Source organism: Alligator sinensis, unplaced genomic scaffold (genome assembly GCF_000455745.1).
Source record: "Alligator sinensis unplaced genomic scaffold, ASM45574v1 scaffold814_1, whole genome shotgun sequence".
NCBI classification, from domain to species: domain Eukaryota; kingdom Metazoa; phylum Chordata; order Crocodylia; family Alligatoridae; genus Alligator; species Alligator sinensis.
In genome coordinates this window covers 100,980-118,879 of record NW_005842352.1, presented here as the reverse complement: position 1 = coordinate 118,879, position 17,900 = coordinate 100,980, and the positions used below count along the sequence as shown (strand labels likewise).

At 43.7% G+C, this 17,900-nt stretch overlaps 1 protein-coding gene across 1 annotated transcript in view; it reads left to right on the top strand.

The window, feature by feature from the left end:
* The window catches only part of GALK2 (galactokinase 2), an 82,521-nt gene that overhangs the window by 52,773 nt on the left and 11,848 nt on the right, over positions 1-17,900 (top strand). Inside the window, exon 7 of the mRNA XM_025210500.1 lies at positions 2,237-2,447. Coding sequence (XP_025066285.1) covers positions 2,237-2,447 — 211 coding nt within the window. The remainder of the gene's footprint in view (positions 1-2,236; positions 2,448-17,900) is intronic.

The following is a 17,900-nucleotide window of genomic DNA, read 5'->3' as shown; positions in this document are numbered from 1 at the left end:
CCAGCTTTTCGGCGGATGGTGAAGGTGATCAGCTCGTGGTCGCTGTCACCCAGCTTCCCATCGATCACTAGGTCGCCGACTAGGTCATCCCCAGTAGCCAGTACCAGGTCGAGCAGTGCTTTGCCTCTCGTTGGCCCATAGACTTCTTGAGTCAGGTAGAGGTCATCCACGCACGAGAGGAAGCTCTGCGACCGCTCAGATTGTGCTGAGCGATCCTCCCACGAGATGTCCGGGTAATTGAAGTCACCCATGACAACCATGGTCCTGGAGCATGCTGCCTCAGCCAGTTCCTGGGCAAACTCCTGGTCAAGCTCAGGACTTTGGGTGGGAGGTCTGTAATAGACTCCCACCATTGTGTCCCCTGTGCCGTGTTCCCCACAGATTTTAACCCAGAGGGTCTCCAGTCGTCCACCCTGGTCGCCAATATCGGCTTGCAGGGATGTGTAGCTTTCCTTAACATAGGAAATTTCTGGGGGGTTTACCTGTGATTTCAGTGCTGCTGAATCGGAGGTATATAATCCAGTCAAATATCCCTGGAATGACCTTATGGATCTCTCTCTTACTAGCGATATGGTTTTGAAAAATCCCATGATGGGCTAAATTGAATACATTTCCTCACAGTAATAAGTGAGAGAGTCAGTTCTGTAGTTGCTGTGTTGGTGGGTTTTTTTGTTTTTGTTTTGCTTTATGTTCTAAATTTCCAAGAAAGTCTTTAAAATAGCAAGTGTTAAAATAGCAAGCATCAACTACCATAACAGCACAGAGACAGCTAATGCAGTATACGGGTTTCCCGCGCTTTATGCAGGTACTGTATGTGTGACTTTGCTCTTATGCGATGACCCTTTTTATACCAAAAATTCATTATATGCGAGGTAATTCACTCTTATTCGATCGGTGTGGTGGAAGTGCACAGTCAGCTGCTTTGTGCGGTGAATTGTGAGAGTAATGAGCACCAAAATATCCTGTGTGGATCTGTGCTCCTTGCTTGTTGTTTGTGACATGTATTTACTAGGGCTCTGCGAAGCTCTGGGTGGTGATTCGATTTGGAGGAGATTTGGCCCAATTCGGTGGCCAAATCTCCAAATCCGAAACGAATCAGGGGACCAGTAAAAAGGTCCGAATTGATTCAAAGCTTTCCCAATCCTTGGAAAAGATTTGAAGAGCTTCGATGATTCAGAGAGTCCGGGTTCACTGCAACAGTGATTTGAATCACCAAATCAAATCACTGTCCCCCTAATTGGCCGAATCCAAAGCGAATACTAGCAGCTTCGCACAGGCCTAGTGTTTATGTAGTTGCCATCCCCATTCACCACCACCTTGTGCTTGTGTGTACTGGCTTTTGTTGGTGAGCACCAAAATTGTCTTGTAAAAATGGTAGAAATGAGTCTGGGGTCAGTACAATTGAGGTCTTGGAATGTATCCCTGTTTGTTACACTGTAAAGTGCGTTCCCTTTTTGTGAATTTGAGTTATGCGCCATTTTCCAGGAACGCATGCACAGTGTAAGGCGAGGGAAACCTGTATAGCATGGCACCCTCTTTGGGATGATCTGAAAAACTTGACTATAGTTAATCAGCATAATGTGGGAGCAGAACACATTCCGAGTTTTGACTTATTATAACTCCCATGCTTCATTATATTCCCCGAGAAAAAAAAAATGTCATTGTATTGTTAATGCAATTAAGGTTCTTGGTCCAACCTAAACTTTAGTATCTCAAGGTTTTCCTAAAAAGTTAGGATTATAACCACAGCATCAGATCTTTGGATTCATCAATCACATCCAGGAGCACTTGGAAAAAGTCAGGCTGAGTTTATAACAAAGAGCAAAAATACTTACTATAGAAAGCAGTCTTTTAAGGAAATGTCCAGTTCTGTTGAACTATAACACATGTATGAACAACTGTCTGATGGTGGCTTTAAAAAGCAAGCGACTGTTTGAAGGGATGGCCTCAGTGAAAAAGGAGGGATAGCTAATTTGAGTAGAGAGACAATGCCAATACATGTTTTAAGCTAGCTTTTTAATTAAAAAGAATGCATCATTTTCAGGGCTATAATTGACTGAATTCTTCCTATTTTATGAACATGTTTCATACGATTATACTATTTATTATGTAATAAGAAGCTCAACAGCTTCTACTGGGAGGGGAAGCAGCAGCTTTAACGTCTGTTTGCACTATGAAATATTTCAGGTCAGTTGCAAACCACAAGGCTTAGTGTTGTCTGTTTTTCAAATTGTAGCTTCTCTCCAAGTCAAAAGGCCTGGCCTGGAAAAAAATGCTGAAACTCCAAGATGTGCAGGTTGAGCTAGGGTTTAGCCTGGAGGAAATGCTGACCATTGTCAAGGAGGTATTTCATCCCGAGCCTTACAGCATACAGGAAATTTGTAAATGCCTGGGAATTAGCTTGGAAGAACTACGCACTCAGATCCTCAGTCAAAACACGCAAGATGGTGAGTGTACATCAGATGGTGTTTTTGATTTGAAATGTTTGTATTATTTAAAATAGTTAAATGCTAATATACACAGAAATCTTGCCAAAAGAGTTCATCAGGAGCCTGTTTGGAGGGTGAAGAAACTGGTATGCTATAAGCATTCACTGTGACCTTTAGCTTGAAGTGGGGAAATGCATTTAAAACACAGTTCCAGCAAGACCAATTTCTTGGCCATTGTGAATAAATCCCAGCCATCTTAAAATCATGTCCAAACAACTTGTGTCTGACTAAGGAAAAGTTTAAATTAGCGTTCCTTTTAGAGAATGTTTCTAACAAAGCCAAACTATATTAGAAACCAGTTAGCTGGAGACTCGCTGAATGCAATTTTAAGAAACCTTAATCTTTCTTAAATACGAGCTTAAGATGAGGCCAACGTGAGTCATGCTGCAGCCTTGCCCCGCTTCAGTTTGTCCTGCATGCTGGAGTACCGAGGCAAGGGGCAGCCACAGAGATACTCTGGCCACCTGCCAGAGCGTCTCTTTGGAGGACCCTGCTTCTGGTTGCTTCAGGGTGTGCTATAGGAGCGTGCCCTGGCCCGCTTTTTTTCTGTGGGTTTTAGTTTTTTATTTTGATGCCTGGATTTCCAGGTATCAAATTTAGAGCCCATGCTGCAAATATGCAGCGTGGGGAACATTTTTTTGTTCCCAGCATGCCTCTTGCAGCATCACAACTTGGTTTGAGATGCCACAAGAGGCATGTTCACCCTTGTCTGGACATGCCCCCATTGTCCTACTTTAAGTACCTGTGAAGTATCTGAGATAACCCCGCAGTGTGGGGTGCTAGTACAAGTTAATTGCCATTCAAACTGTATGTGTAAATGATTGCCCTCCTCAGCCCTCAACCACCTGTTTTGATCGGCTTAAAGCAGAGGCTGTCAGACCAGGAATAACCCCGACTCTGTTTTAGCCTGTAGGGAGCTTTGTGTACATTCTGGTTAACAGAAGATTAACATCTTCTTAAACAATGAGAGAAAAGACATAGAAAGTAATGTCACTGTCGGAGAATGCAGACAGTACTATGACTGCTTTGACCTTTCCCTTTCTGCCACCATCTCCTTCACTGCTCCTTTTCCCTCACTTTCCCTTTTTCTGGGTCAAAGTGCCACCCCCCAGCAAAACATCAGCCGTGTGCCCTTCTGTAAGCTTATTCCCTTGGTCTGCCTAGGAACACCTGTTCTCTCCATGCAGGGGAGAGTTGGCTACGCATTTTTATGTCATCCCAAGTTTCTCCCAACATCATAGGAATCCTCAGCTATCGAGTTGGGGTAGCTGTTGGCACTCTTTATACTACTGTGTGAGATCACTATCTCTTTGTAGAAAGCTTCACAGTGCCTAGGTTTGGATTACACTGACCTGCCTGATGTACAGTATTTCAGTTCTGTGAACTCTATATGCTTTAGATATTGCAGAGCATGAGTAACTTACTAATTTTATTTTCCAATGCCACCTTGTCCTACATATTTCCACGCTCTCTCCTTTATAAGACAATAAGTCACAAATATTTATATTTTGTTACCTGATGCCTACAGCCAGCTTCTAAGGTTCAGTGGAGTTGAATTGTTTATACGGATTGTTGTTTAGACTTAAAAAACAGCCTGGACAAAAGATTTCAACATAAAAGCCAAAGAAGAAAGTCCAAGGAAATGTTGTGCTACAGCTCTGTCTAGTGTTTGCAGATGTTTGCTGAACAGAATCTCTTATAATTCATATGACCATGATTTAATTTGATAAGGTAAATTAAAATGGGTTGTGAAGTAAGCCTGTTTGCATGCACAAGATACAACTACATAATAGATTCCTGTAGAATTGTAAGCAACTAAGAAATAAGGCACATGCAGTGCACGCGCACACACACGCGCATGCACCCACTCTCAACTGTTTGTTTTTTGTTGTATACCAAACAAATTACACTTCATGTTGATTTTGGAAAGCTACTGTTTGTTTGACAAAAATATTTTTCTTTTTGTTTCCTGTTTTTTTTTCACTGTACCCTAATGCCAAAGCCTGATTTCATGATATGAGAGGAAAAGAAATACTGACAAGTGATCACTGCAGAGAACATCAGAAATTTTGGCTGAAATTAACTCTTTTGTGCATCATGGATGATAAAATACTATTTGTTTTCATTGTGAAACTTAAAGAAAGGAGACTCCGATAAATGATAGAATGTTAAAGTCAGAATGAGAGAACTTATTTCATGGATTCTGAATTTCTTTTTAGCTGAATGTACATTTCCTCTAGCTTCCATTTCTTCCAGCTCTCAAAGATCAGTAATAATTATTAACAATGTTGCAGCTTTATATTGCACCCTATGTATAAGAAGGTGAATGAGCTTTACTAAACATATAGCCATTTTAAAGCTGCATAAGCTGATGTGCCAGTAATGAAAATAAAGCCCTAGTCCTGTCATAGTATTGTATTGCACCTTGTTAAAACACAGCAATTGTATTCTCCCCATTCTGGTTAGTTTGCTTATATTAGGAAATTCTTAGCACAAATGGTAAATTTGGCAATGTGCAAGCTGGCAGCAAGGATGTTTTTGGTGACAGATTTTATTGGACCAACTGTATAGTTGGGAGAGATGCTAGACAAACTGTCAGGCATAATGTTCCCTTCTTCAAGTCTGGGAGAGAAACCTAAGCTAAATACCAGATAAAACAATGACTTGTTTAACTCTAGTGTGCAAGTGAAGATAGTTGCTTAAGTGGAAGAGGGCTGTAAAAACATGGAGCAAAGAGAGGCTATGAGAAGCAGTCGCAAGTGAAGGGTAAATGCAAACCTCTCTGCATATCTCCACTAGAGAAAAAGGCCATCACCTGGAACAACTTCATGCAGGAGACAGCCATTACTGCAGCTTGTCAGCTGGCTGTACTGGTGCAGATCATGACTTGTTTGCCTTTAGCAAATGGCTACCTGGTCCTTGATGCAAACAGGCAAAATCTAAACCAGTAAGACTTCCGCTGGAAGAGTTTTGCCCCTGATTCTGCGAAGGGTAGTTCCCCACTGGATTGGGAGAAGTTACCCCAGTTGAAGGACTTGTATTATCTATCTGCTACTGCTGTACACTGCTATAGAGATTTCACAGTCTGTAGTTTTTAACTGGTATATTTCCAGAGTGCAGAACTTGGTTGAGGGAGGAATCCTTAGAAAAAAATGGTTCATTGGTTATTATTATAAAGTTTTCTGAATTAGGTAAACACAAGTATGTCTTTGAGACCTCTATCCTTTTAACTCAGATTTGAAATTCTGGGAGCCAAGGCCATTTGCAGACTATCAAAGCATGTTGTTTTGTACCTAGCATTTGGGGAACATTCAGATATACATACACAAGAGTATTCATTACTTACAAATACTGTTTCAAGTGATCCCAAGGAAAATAATGGATAAGCACATAGGATCCAAGCAGACAGAGCATCTACCAACAAATTGTGCTTTCATCTTGGGTAGTGAGCAAGAGAGGAGAAATTACAAGTTGGACTTGTAGGTTTATCCTGCAATTCTTTGCTTTGATTACACTGGCTGCAGCTGAAGGGGAGCTACAGGTTCCAGCTGGGCTATTTGGTTTTAGCCAGTCAGAAAGGCTAATTTATCATCATCTAGCACTCTCTTTTACTGGCCACTTACCCCCTCTGACTCATCAGGTTAGAGTCACATTCTCTCTAATTATACCTCCTCTTGCCTTTTTTGCAAGATTTCTTACTCATTCTCACTGCCCTTTCCCGCATTGTTTCAGAACATCTATAGAATGCTTTCAGTTGCATTTGTGATGTGCATTTAAAAATCTGTCAGAAGCTGAGGTTTGTGAGACCTGCAGGAATAGGCTCTTAACAGGAAGTCAGAGATAGGACCAAAATCATGGTCCCTAACACAATTAAGCACTAGATCAAAACTTTGTGGGTAGTTTTGTAGTCTGATGTTGGGTTTTGCCATTGAGCATGTAGCTGAAGTTAAAGCTGAGCATATAGCTGAGGATTCCTCCAATGCTAGGGAACCCCCAAGTGTCTACACTGTATCACCCCTCTTCCTTTGAGGCCAAAAGGGTGTAGAAATTGGTTAGAAGCCACGTTTGAACCCCCTTTCCAGCCACAGCTATCTCGATCAAGTCAGTCTGAAACCCCTAGTTTTGGAGATGTTTAGACCTGTCTGCATTTTTTGGCTTGGGACCCTCTTTAGAGGCAATCATATTTCCCAGATACACTTCTCTGTAATTTTGGCTTCATAGAGCATTTAGGGTGTGGTGGCTGTGGGGAAGCTGAGTATTTATAAACTCCACCACAACAGGATATTCTCCTATAAAAGTGTATTTCTTTTGCTATAAAATGTTTTCATCCTTCTTAAATGAGGTATTTTTAAACCATTTTTTCCCTTTTACATATAAACGCATAATCTAATTTTGACATAGATTTGGGAATAGGATTATCTTGGGGGTTAAAAAGCATCTGCCTAGTTTCTGGTTTGGCTGGATAGACCCTTCCCACTTCCCTTTTCCCTCAGCCCCCAAGACTAACTTTAAATTCTGGGCAATTACTATGGTTGAAAAATAATTCTCCAGCAGCAGTACAGCTTCAAGTGTGTGTTTTAGTAGTCTTATGCTCACAAATTTAAGTAGTCCAAAACAGCAACAGAAATGCTTGTACGTTTCTCTCTGTAGAAAGACATATCAGAAAGTGGACTTTTAAACCCCTTCCTATATACATTTGGTGAATCAGACTGATAGAAACCTGGATTTAGTTTTCTCCTATGCCACAGGAGAACGTGACAGCAAAGTGCCCCTTCATTTTAGAAGGAAGAATAATAACTATGGGTTAATTTTTGCACTGTAAGCAATTTATGTGGGCCAGCATTGTCTGAGGGGGAAAAAATTCTAGCATTAAACAGTGGGTGTCAGGATCAAATGGGTCTCTCACATTCAATAGTTTTTATTTTGCCAGTAGTCCCATTTACCATTCCTGGATTATGCTGCACAAAAAAGGTGGTAGAATGTGTTGATATGTGATTTTTGTGGTGTAGTTGATTCTTCCCCAGTGAGAGAGTTTACATTCCTACTTGTTCTTCATAAATGAGCCATGAATGATTCATCAATATACAGGGAAATGTAACTGCAGTAGCTGTCAAAGAGACCAGAAAAATATAGAGCCTAATAGAAGGTTAGACTTTAGCTAAAGGTCAGATAAAGCAGGACAGGAAGCCTCAAAGAAAAGAATGTGCTGAAGGTGAAGTGATAACAAATAATAAGATTTACTGGAACCTGCAATATTTTATTGTTTCTTACACAGCAAATCCACACCAGCAACATGGACAAGTTTGCACAATTTTCATAAACTGTAGATTCAAAACTGACCTTACAAAAGGAAAACCACAGTAATGTATAGTTCTTTGCTATATTTAACTAACCCACATTTATCTGAGAGACAGTTTAGGATTTTTGTTTGTTTTTTTTCAGTGTTTTGACATGGTTTCATCTGTGTCACTTCCTCAAGTTTAACATATCTATTTTCTGGAAGCAGCACAAATTGCAATGATGCGTTGGAAAATTCTGTGGTTTCTTCCACAGGCACTTGGTAGCCATGAGCAACTTGGGCTAACTTCTCTATAGCTTTGATGGTGCCGAAGAATTGGTCTTTTCAGTGGAAATCCTTTGGGCTAGGGACAGACATTCAAAAAGCCTGAGCCTGAATTGATTCAATCTTTGCATGTTAGTCTAACCTGGCTAGGCTGAATCAGTTTGTAAATGCACAGACATCACCCCTGGACTGAAAAAATGCAGGCACATGCCTGCAGTGGCTCAGGTTAGAAGCTGGGGGGTGGCAGAGCAGACCTCCCTTCCCTTCTACAGTACTGAACTGAGGAGGGCATGGCCAGGGCCCAGCAGGATGCTCTGATTAGGCCCTCCCCTTCTGGGAATTGATAACACAGTGTTTATCACCCCTAACTCAGTGTTTATCACCCCATTAAGAAAACAACAGAGGGACATTACCAGCTACCTGTTGATTCTGCTTTCGTTCCTTCTGCCACAGCATGGATTGTAGCCAGCATGTGGTCTGCTAGCTAATGCTGAGAGGTGTCTGTGTAAGGCAGAGGGGATGGGGAAATCCCTGCTTAGCAGGGAGTGGTGAGGGGAGGTAGAGAGCAGAGGGAAGCCAGGCAGATGCCTACAGTCTTTGCTGGAGCTGCAGCCAAGGAGCAGAGGGGAGGAGCCAGCTCTGCTGTGGAGCAGAGAGCCCTGCCCAGCCCAGAGAGCATGCCAGGATACTGGGGGAGTCTGGTGTAACTTAAACCAGCAAGGGGTCTGGGACAGACATTGCATAAACCGGTTTGACCCAAATCATTCAACCAGGTTTATCTCAAACCAGTTTCAGCCATTCTCAAATTGGTTTATGTGCACTGAACATCTGTTCTGATACAGGTTTAGACCAATTTCTGATCACTTAAACTGGTTTATGTGTAATGTCTGTCCTAGCCATGCAGAGGATTGAAGACAGGGTGCAGGAATCCACTGACTGTGTCAGTGGATCCATAAAGGCATTGCAGAATCCACTGACCATATGTCTTTGTGAAAAGAGAATACAAATGAATGCTTAGGGCAGTCATTAACCCTGAGCAGTAGCAACTGCTGAAGTACTAGTAGCAAAATGGGGCTTAATTTATTCAAGCTATGAACTGGGGAAAGGATTAGCTCCCTTAGAGTAGGTTGAACACAGGTAGAAATGCACAGGGACATTGCACAATGGCTAAGGCAAACTGTTCCAGAAATTTTCCCTCTGCTATCATGGATCATTATTCTTGGTTTGCCTGTTCCAAACGCATTAACTAAGAAAATTCTCATTGTGAAGGTTTGTTTGGCTACTCATTAAAACAGAATAAAAGACTTGTACTCTACACGGCAGAATATTGTTTCAGGAGCAACACAGGGGGATTTTAGGGAATGTTTCAGAAGCTTCCCCTCTGGCACCCTGACTCACCCCAGGGCAGACCCTCAGCTGGTAAAAATCATTATAGCACCACTAAGAACAAAGTCTACATTGCATGCCAGCAGAGCATCTCACCAAATCGCTCCATCTTCAAGTTGACTACTTTAGTCCCTGCCCCAAGGAGTGACTTTTTGTTAGCTCTAATATCGAAGATATATGGCATGCCAGGTGCACAGAACTGCATGAAGCAGCCTCATGGATATAGAGAAGATACTGTAGTTGCAGGGCATTTAGAAGCAGGTATTTAAAGGCATCTAGGTGGCTAACTCTTTTTCATCTCAGTGGGATTTAGGCATCTAAATACCTTTAAATATATGGTGCTTAGGCCTAATTCCTCCTGCTTAACTCTCTCATGATTCTTATAATAGAGAAGTGACTACAGTCCTTAAGTAAACTTTCCATTGGCCCCAGTAAGAGTTTACCCCTTGTGCAAGAACTGCAGCATTAGACCTTTGAGTGCTCCGTAATAGGCTTAGCTCATTCACATGACTCCAGGCCCAGCTCAGATATGAGACTTTTGATGTACATTTAAAAGTTTTGCATCTTTGCCACCCTGTCCACAATAAGCTGAGGTATGGGTGATCGTCCTGGGTTTCTGATAACAAGTAAGGCCATTCTTATACAAGGTAACTGATTTTTAGGTATTGCTCTCTTGCACTCCTCCACATCTCATTGGGTTTATGGCCATGAATTCAGAACACTAAGGGTGTGCAAAGCGGGCCCTATTCGATTCGGATTCAGCCTGAATCAGGCACAGTGATTCAATTAGTTGATTCAGATCACTGTCCCCAATTCGATTCAACCAAATCCAAATCTGAAGATCTGATGCTGATTTGGAGAATCAGCGATTCAGACATAGACACAGCTTTAAATATTTTTTCTACATACCTCCAGGTGCCAGCGCGGCTCATAAACACTGCGATGCTGGGGTGGATAGAGCATCCCACAGGAGCACGGTGGAGGGGGGGGCCCTTGCGTGCTTGGTGGTGAACCCGGAAGTGGATTGGAAGTACTTCTGGTCCACTTCCAGGTCTGTCAGGGGAGGGGCGCCCCGGCGCCTCCCCAGCTCAGCGATTGGTCACAGGGTGCCCCCCAGACCCAGGAGGCACCAACTGCACACTCCCCAGTGGACCTGGAAGTGGGCTGGAACTGCTTCTGGTCCACTTCCGGGTCTGCTGCTGACCACGCTGGGGAGCCCCCCGTGCTCCTGTGGGACACTCCATGTGCCCTACTACTGCAGCATTCACAAGCCACCTGCTACCTAGAGGTATGTAGAAAAAACATTTAAAGCTGCGTCTATGTCTGAATTGCTGAATCTTTCCGAATCTCTCTCAATTCAGAGGGTTCTGATTCGATTCGGAGAGATTAAAGAGTCCTCTGATTCAATTCAGATTCGGAGATTCAGCCACCGAATAGGGCCAAATCTCCACCAAATTGAATCAGGGACCAAAGCTTCTCACAGCTCTAATATATACTAATAGCAATTGTCCTCTCCAGGTATGTGGCTTCTAGTTCAGATCCAGATGTAGTTGTCAGTCAAATAGCAGTTTTATCATTGCTATTTTATGAATGCATGGACATATTTAGACAGCCTTAACTGAGAAAAGTGTTCCTCCATTATCCACAGCTATTTTAGTTCATATCTGAATCAGGTAAATCATTATAGTGCTTCAGAATTTGTGGTAGGACTTGTCTATGGAGAGATTTTTTTCACCTGATGATTATTTTACTTATGCAGAGAATCAAACTTTGGGAGAAACACAGTAAACTATAAAACCTTTTTGCTAAACACACAGTTAATTTGGGGGATTGGAATGCTGTTTATCCTCAGTCATTTTTACAGTGCTTGTGGTTTTCTCCCAGTTTAGATTTACAGCTATATATCATAAAAAAGGAGAAACCCCTAATTTAATGATATCATTTTTTAACTGTTATTTGCTTGGCAAACAGTCACGTTTGCATGGGAGACTAAAAAACCCTTGCCACAAAACCAGTTTCTCTCATTTTAAATTCAATAATTGCCTGAAAGAGTTTTATTAGATTATAGACAAACCAGATATCAAAGTTGTAGAATCTTCTCTACATGAGAATACTGTCAGGGATCTGGCTTCAGATTTTCTGGCTAGTAGCCAGCAGCTAGAGGACTCACTCTAGTTGCCAATACATAACGTGACGAGCATAACACAGCCATGAAGTGTTTTAAGGTAATCTGGCCAGTAAAGCATTGCTTTACCAAAGGGTGGTCTCCGAATCAATCACAGCCTTTGGCAAGACTTTTGCCTTAAAATTGAAAACAGACATGTTTTGTGTTCATTCTTTGGGTTACTACTGTTCAACGGTGATTTACAAGAGAGTGTGAGCTATGGCAATCTCTCACGCAACTTCAGATATGCCCTAAACAAATGCACATTTAGAAATCTCCTTGCTGTAAGACAATGGCTTGACAAAAAAGTATATTTAAAGATCCTAAAAGACTACCATGAGTCCTGTGCTATTCCCCAGCAGTTGAAGACAGAGGCACCATTGTGCAATTTATAGTACAGATAGCTATAGAAGCAACAACATGATTGAAAGACATAGCAAAATACACCTCTGAATTCAATAAATCAGAAATTGTTGTTTAAGCTTTCTCTATTGTTCAGTGACATTTCCAACAATATCTAGTTTCCAAGGTGCACTTTCCCCCATTTTGTTTTCATCTTCAACCTAATCTGAACATGTTTTATTCAGAAGGTAGCCATACTAACTTACATTAATTTCTATCTGAGTTATACAACAAGCAAAGCAGTAGTTAGCAACAGAGAAAAGTTGTTTTGTTCTGTAATCTTAGTTTTTGTTACAGTCTCTCAGAGCTAAATTCTCAGCTGGAAAAAACTGGCAAAGCCCATCAAAGTCCCAGTTCACACCGTCAGATTTAGGATTGAATATAAAGCAATTAGTTAGATATTAGGATGTTACAGTTGCAGGACATGTATATATAACCCCTGCAAGGTACCACTTGGTAGTAAAGACCAGGTTGAATTTCTAAAGGTTCTTGCTAGCAAGCTCAAATTATAATGACGTGAGCCCTCGTGATAAGCAGTATTTCCATACCTGCAAGCAGCCAGTCCTAGGAATTAACCACCATGGAATTTATGAAAGGGAAACAGCACAGAAAACAGCTATTTAGGGAAATCTAAAGAATGTATTGGTGAAACCCCCAAAGCCCTTGGCAGTTGTCTTGACCCAGTCCTTCTCCCATAGGTGGGAGTGGTGGATGATGTAGCTAGTAGGATGGTGCGAAATTTTGCCAGCTGTTTCGTTTTGAAGCTGTTTTGACTCGTTTTGAGCTTGAAACAGTGAAATTGAAATGAAACAAAAGGCTTCAAAACAGCCTTGAAACAAAACGAGGGCAGTCAAAATATTTTGAAAGTTTTGAAACTGAAGCAGGGCTTGCCTGCAGGGAAACAGAAAGTAAATAGAGGGAGGGGGAAGAGCAGGGAAGGACTGCTCTCATATCGACTGTGTAGCTGGCCAGTGACTGTGGTCCTTCCCTGAGGTCCCTTCCAATTCCAGTGCTCTGGGGGAGGGACAGAAAAACAGCATAAAAGGCAGCATTCTTTGAACTGGCCTGCTTTCTGTCACCCATGTCACGAGTTTTGCTTGTCAGCAGCCTGAGGTGCAGCTTCTCAGAAACCCCTCCACCTCTCACCTTGAAAGCCTGCAGGCTTCATGGCCTCAGCAGGGGCTACGATGCCTGCAGTTTTCACCGAGCTGTGCCTTCACACACACACGTGACATAAGTTTTGCTTTTCAGCAGCTTGAGGTGCAGTGTCCCAGAAACCCCTGGACCTGTCTCCTTGAAACTTGGGAGGCTTCGTGGCCTCAGCAGGGGCTACGATGCCTGCAGTTTTCACCGAGCTGTGCCTTCACACACACACGTGACATAAGTTTTGCTTTTCAGCAGCTTGAGGTGCAGTGTCCCAGAAACCCCTGGACCTGTCTCCTTGAAACTTGGCAGGCTTTGTGGCCTCAGCAGGGGCTTCCATCCCTGCAGTTTTCACCATGCTGTGCCTTAACACACATACATGACACAAGTTTTGCTTTCAAGAATTTGAGGTGCAGTTTCCCAGAAACCCCTGCATCTATGTCCTTGAAACTTGGCAGGCTTCATGTCCTCAGAAGGAGCTACTGTCCCTGCAAATTCCATTTGAATCAAGCAAGAACTGACAAAGTTATAGGCAGTTTCATGGTTCCTCATTATAGCCTATGGGCGAAACGTCAAAACAGCAAAACAGTTTCAACTAAAAGAAACAGAACAGTGGTTTCGAAACTAAATGAAACTCGAAACGAAACACTGTCCCATTGAAACGGAAGTCGAAACAAAATGGTGCTGTTTTGCGCAGCCCTAGTAGCTAGTCACTATCCCACTGCTTTATTATACCCCACTCATGATTTGTTGTCCTGACTCAAATGAATCCAAATTTTGGGCAGGTCAATCTCTTGCACTTATAGTTTGCACAGCTTCCAGATGCTGCTACTTTTCTCAGTTGAAGTGACCACTGCTATGGCGAGGGATTAGGAAGTCCTCACTGCAGTTCTTTTTCTGGACTACAATTTGCCCTCAGTGGCATCAGCCCAAGCAGTTATCATCATTGCCACTCCCAGTCCTCCTCATTCTTGTACTGAAGCTGCACTCCTGTCAAAGGGTCTTGGCTTTCCAGACTACCTCAAAGCAGCATTTACAATATTACAGGGATCAGTAATATACAGGATCCCACTAAGATTTTACCACCAAAGATAATCATTCTTATATGCAGTTTTAGTCCTTTCTACCTAGCAATGGATTAGTAAGATCAGAAAACAGCAGAGCTGGAAAAGACATCAGGAAACCCTCTAGTCCAGCCCCCCATAATTTTCTACCAAAACAAACACCACCACAATCAATTTGTTCTCTGTCCCCAGGATTCCTTGACCCTACCACTCGAGAATGCAGCCTTGGTTATGGTGACTCCTGACCTCATTTGACATTATTCACTTGTCACCTGTTTGATGTTGTGAATGCTGTATCTATGGCAGAATGCAGCTGACCTTTTGAACGTGAGACTTGTCTGCTTTCTTTCTTGTCTTTTTACCTCCATTTTGAGGTATAATTCCAAGAAAAGGGGGTTACTTAACCTTAAGTAGTCATCTAATCAAATGCTAAAGTCTTGGAGAAGGAGTTGGCTACCACTCCAGAGAATTGCTTTTTTAGATCTGAATTCTAAGTACATAAAGCTGTTGAAGGATAACAATCACCCAGCCTAGTGAAGTTAATAAGGAGGGCACCTGGCAAAAGATTATGTCATTACCCATTTTAATGCACGAAGGAAGAGATCAGAAAAGGAAGCTAGCTGAAGGAGTGGGAGGAGACTCCAAGTTCTGAAGGAAAAGCGGAATGGAAGTATGCTAACTTTTTTTGAAAGATACTGACATAAGGCCAAATACCCGTGAGAAAGCTGAGGATGGAAAATGCATATGCATAACTTACTGTTTGGCCTAGAAGAGTATTCCTCTTATGTCGTCTGAACTAAAGACAATGCATTCTGGAATCCCTTTTGTGAATTTGCATGTTATGCATTTTATTTATCATGTCAAGGGGAGGTAAACAGGAAAACAGAATATCCTCAAAGGTGGGGTAAATAGTATATTTATATAGCTGGGGCAGGGACATCACTAATCTCAGGGCCTATGCCTTTGGACCATCATGGAGCATCAGATGTCCAGATGCAGTGGCTCAGGCTAGAAGCTGGGAGGCACTAGAGCAGCCCTCCCTTCCCTTCTACAGTACTGAGCTAAGGCAGGGGGTGGGGGGGAAGGAGATTGTGGCCAGGCCCTGGCAGGACATTCTGATTAGCCCAGCAGGAAATTGATAATACTGTTTAGGGAGGCCGCCCAAAGGCCGGTCCTGGAGAGGAGCAGAGAGGGGTCAGTTCCCTGCAGGCTGCAGGGAGAGAGGAGCGGCTGAGCATCTCGGCAGGCAGAAACTGCTGAACGTGCCTGAGGAATGCTGCAAGAGTGACCCTGAGGCAGGTGGAGGCCTGCACACATGCGGCCAGTGGTATTCTCTGGAGCGAATCTGCAGCTGGGGATCTGGAGTGAGGGAGTCCCAAGGCCTGAGAGAATCTCCAGACTGGAGTTTTTCAACAGAGGATCCGGAGGAGGGCCCGAGGGGAAAAAAAACCCCTACAGCCACAGGTAGACCCTTCGTGCACATGGGGGAAACTCCAAAGAGACTGTGAATGCTCATAGGGGTGCAGGGTAGGTTAGCACATAGCAAAGAATGGACTAAGGGATTTTTGTCTCTGGATTATGGTGTTTGGGATCTTGAGCACCTGATCATGAGTAAAAGGTACATTTCTGGAGCCTGACAAGAAGGCTGAGAAGCAGCCGGAGAGTTCTATGCGTTTTTTTGCTGTTTCTTTTGATTTTCTTGAGCATAGGCCAAGACTAGCCCCTGGAAGGGTATACCCAAAAGAGGCCCAAGGCCACCCTGGGGTAGAGGGCCAAAATAAGGCCACAACAGGCAGCACTGTGATTTGGCTGTGGAAGAATATTGTGAACACCATCTGGAGAGACTAGGCTGGGGTAAAGGGGAGGTTTTGGAGCCCCACAGAAGAAACAGGGATCAAGAGCAGGCAGGATCACCACGGGCAGTGCCTCCCGGGAATATATGCGTTATCAAAGTCGTGGCAGGAGAGAAAACATAAGATCTACTTCCTGGCAGACCAGGTGATCCAGAGCCAAGGTCCACCCTGTCACCACCTGTAGGCAGACGAGCTCAGGGCAGTGCTAGCAAGCCCTATAATACCTACAGTCATCACAGTGGCTTATTCAGGAGAGGAGGAGGGCTGCTGCCCTCTGTGCAGGCAAGGAGACCCCCCGTGCGGATCTCTGATCCCCATCACGCTGGGTCACAGGTCAGGGAAACATCGCAGAGCGGTGAGCAAGCCTGCTGGTCCCTGCTGCACAACTCGGCTTCGCGGGGAGCAGAGATCCACGCTGGGGGTCTCCTTACCACCACTGCCCACCCCAAGCTGCCATGGCGTATCATGGCAGGGCAGTGTGGGTTCGTGCTGCATAACCCAGCTCTGTGGGGAACAGAGATCTGGGGCAGTGCAGGGCAGACAGCGCCAGTGAGGAGACCCCCGGCGTGGATTTCTGCTTCCTGTGGAGCCAGGTCATGTGGCAGGGACCAGCACTGCCCTGCCATGCAACCTGGCTCTGCAGGGAGTAGAGCTCCGTGCCAGGGGTTTCCTTGCCGCTGCTGCCGGCCCCACACTGCCCCAGATCTCTGCTCCCTGCAGAGCCAGGTTATGCGGCATGGACCCACACTGCCCTGCCATGCGACCTGGCTCCTCAATGCGACCTGGCTCCTCAGGGAGCAGGATTCTGTGTCGGGGGTCTCCTTGCCACCACTGCCTACCCCGTACAGCCACGCATCACTGGGGAAGTGTGGGGTGGGCAGTGGTGGCGAGGAGACCCCTGGTGTGGATCTTTGCTCCCCAGGGACCTGAGTTACGCAGCAGGCCAGCAGCGTACAGCTGTTTCCCTGCAAGCCCTGCTCTGAAACACCAACATTTTCGGAAACATTTCTGAAATTTTTTGGATGCCTCTTTTTGTTTTGGAGATGTTTTGGAGCCTTCTGTTTCGATTCAGATTTGGTGTTTCCGGCACCGAAATGGCCCGAAACACCTCCGAAATGAAACAGCTGCCAGAATTTCACACAGCCCTAGTGCGCCTATGCTCAGACTTAAGAAACTTAAAAGCAAACAGGTGCAAGCAGGATGGGACCCAAATACAGCATTCAGGTGAACATACAGCAAGGAAAGCTTCTTCATGGCTGGGATACCATAGGAGAGACCTTTCTTCAACCTCCTGAATATGTCCAGCTGGCTTCCGGATTGGTTAGAACTGGTCAAGATTCTGACTCCAAAAATTCCTCCTACACTAAAAGACAGAATTGGAATCATCCTCTATCAGTGGATCTGGGTCCCTTAGAACAAAGGAGCCTTCATGATCCAGGAGGCCTTGGCAATGTCAGGACATATACATTCCCCTATACAGCAAAGAGATGGGCTGTTTGCACTAAGAGTTTTAGTGCTTTTTAAATCAGGTCCATAATTAACTACCACATTAATCCCATTGCTTTCCAATGTTGCCTTGAAATCATAATGGACCATCATTTCAGTAGAATCAGGCCCTATACATGTTAATATATACATATTTGTGTGTGTGTTTAATGTCAATTAGAACCAGCTTCAAATGTTTTGCAAATACATTCTTTAAAAGATATTTCCATTCCTCATTACAAATCTTATGGCCTCAAATGGTCAGACCAGTTCTAGTTGCTGTAATGTGATCCTAAAGCACTTTGCAAACTGTTTATATAAAGAGATGGCTTCATTTACCCTACACTTGTT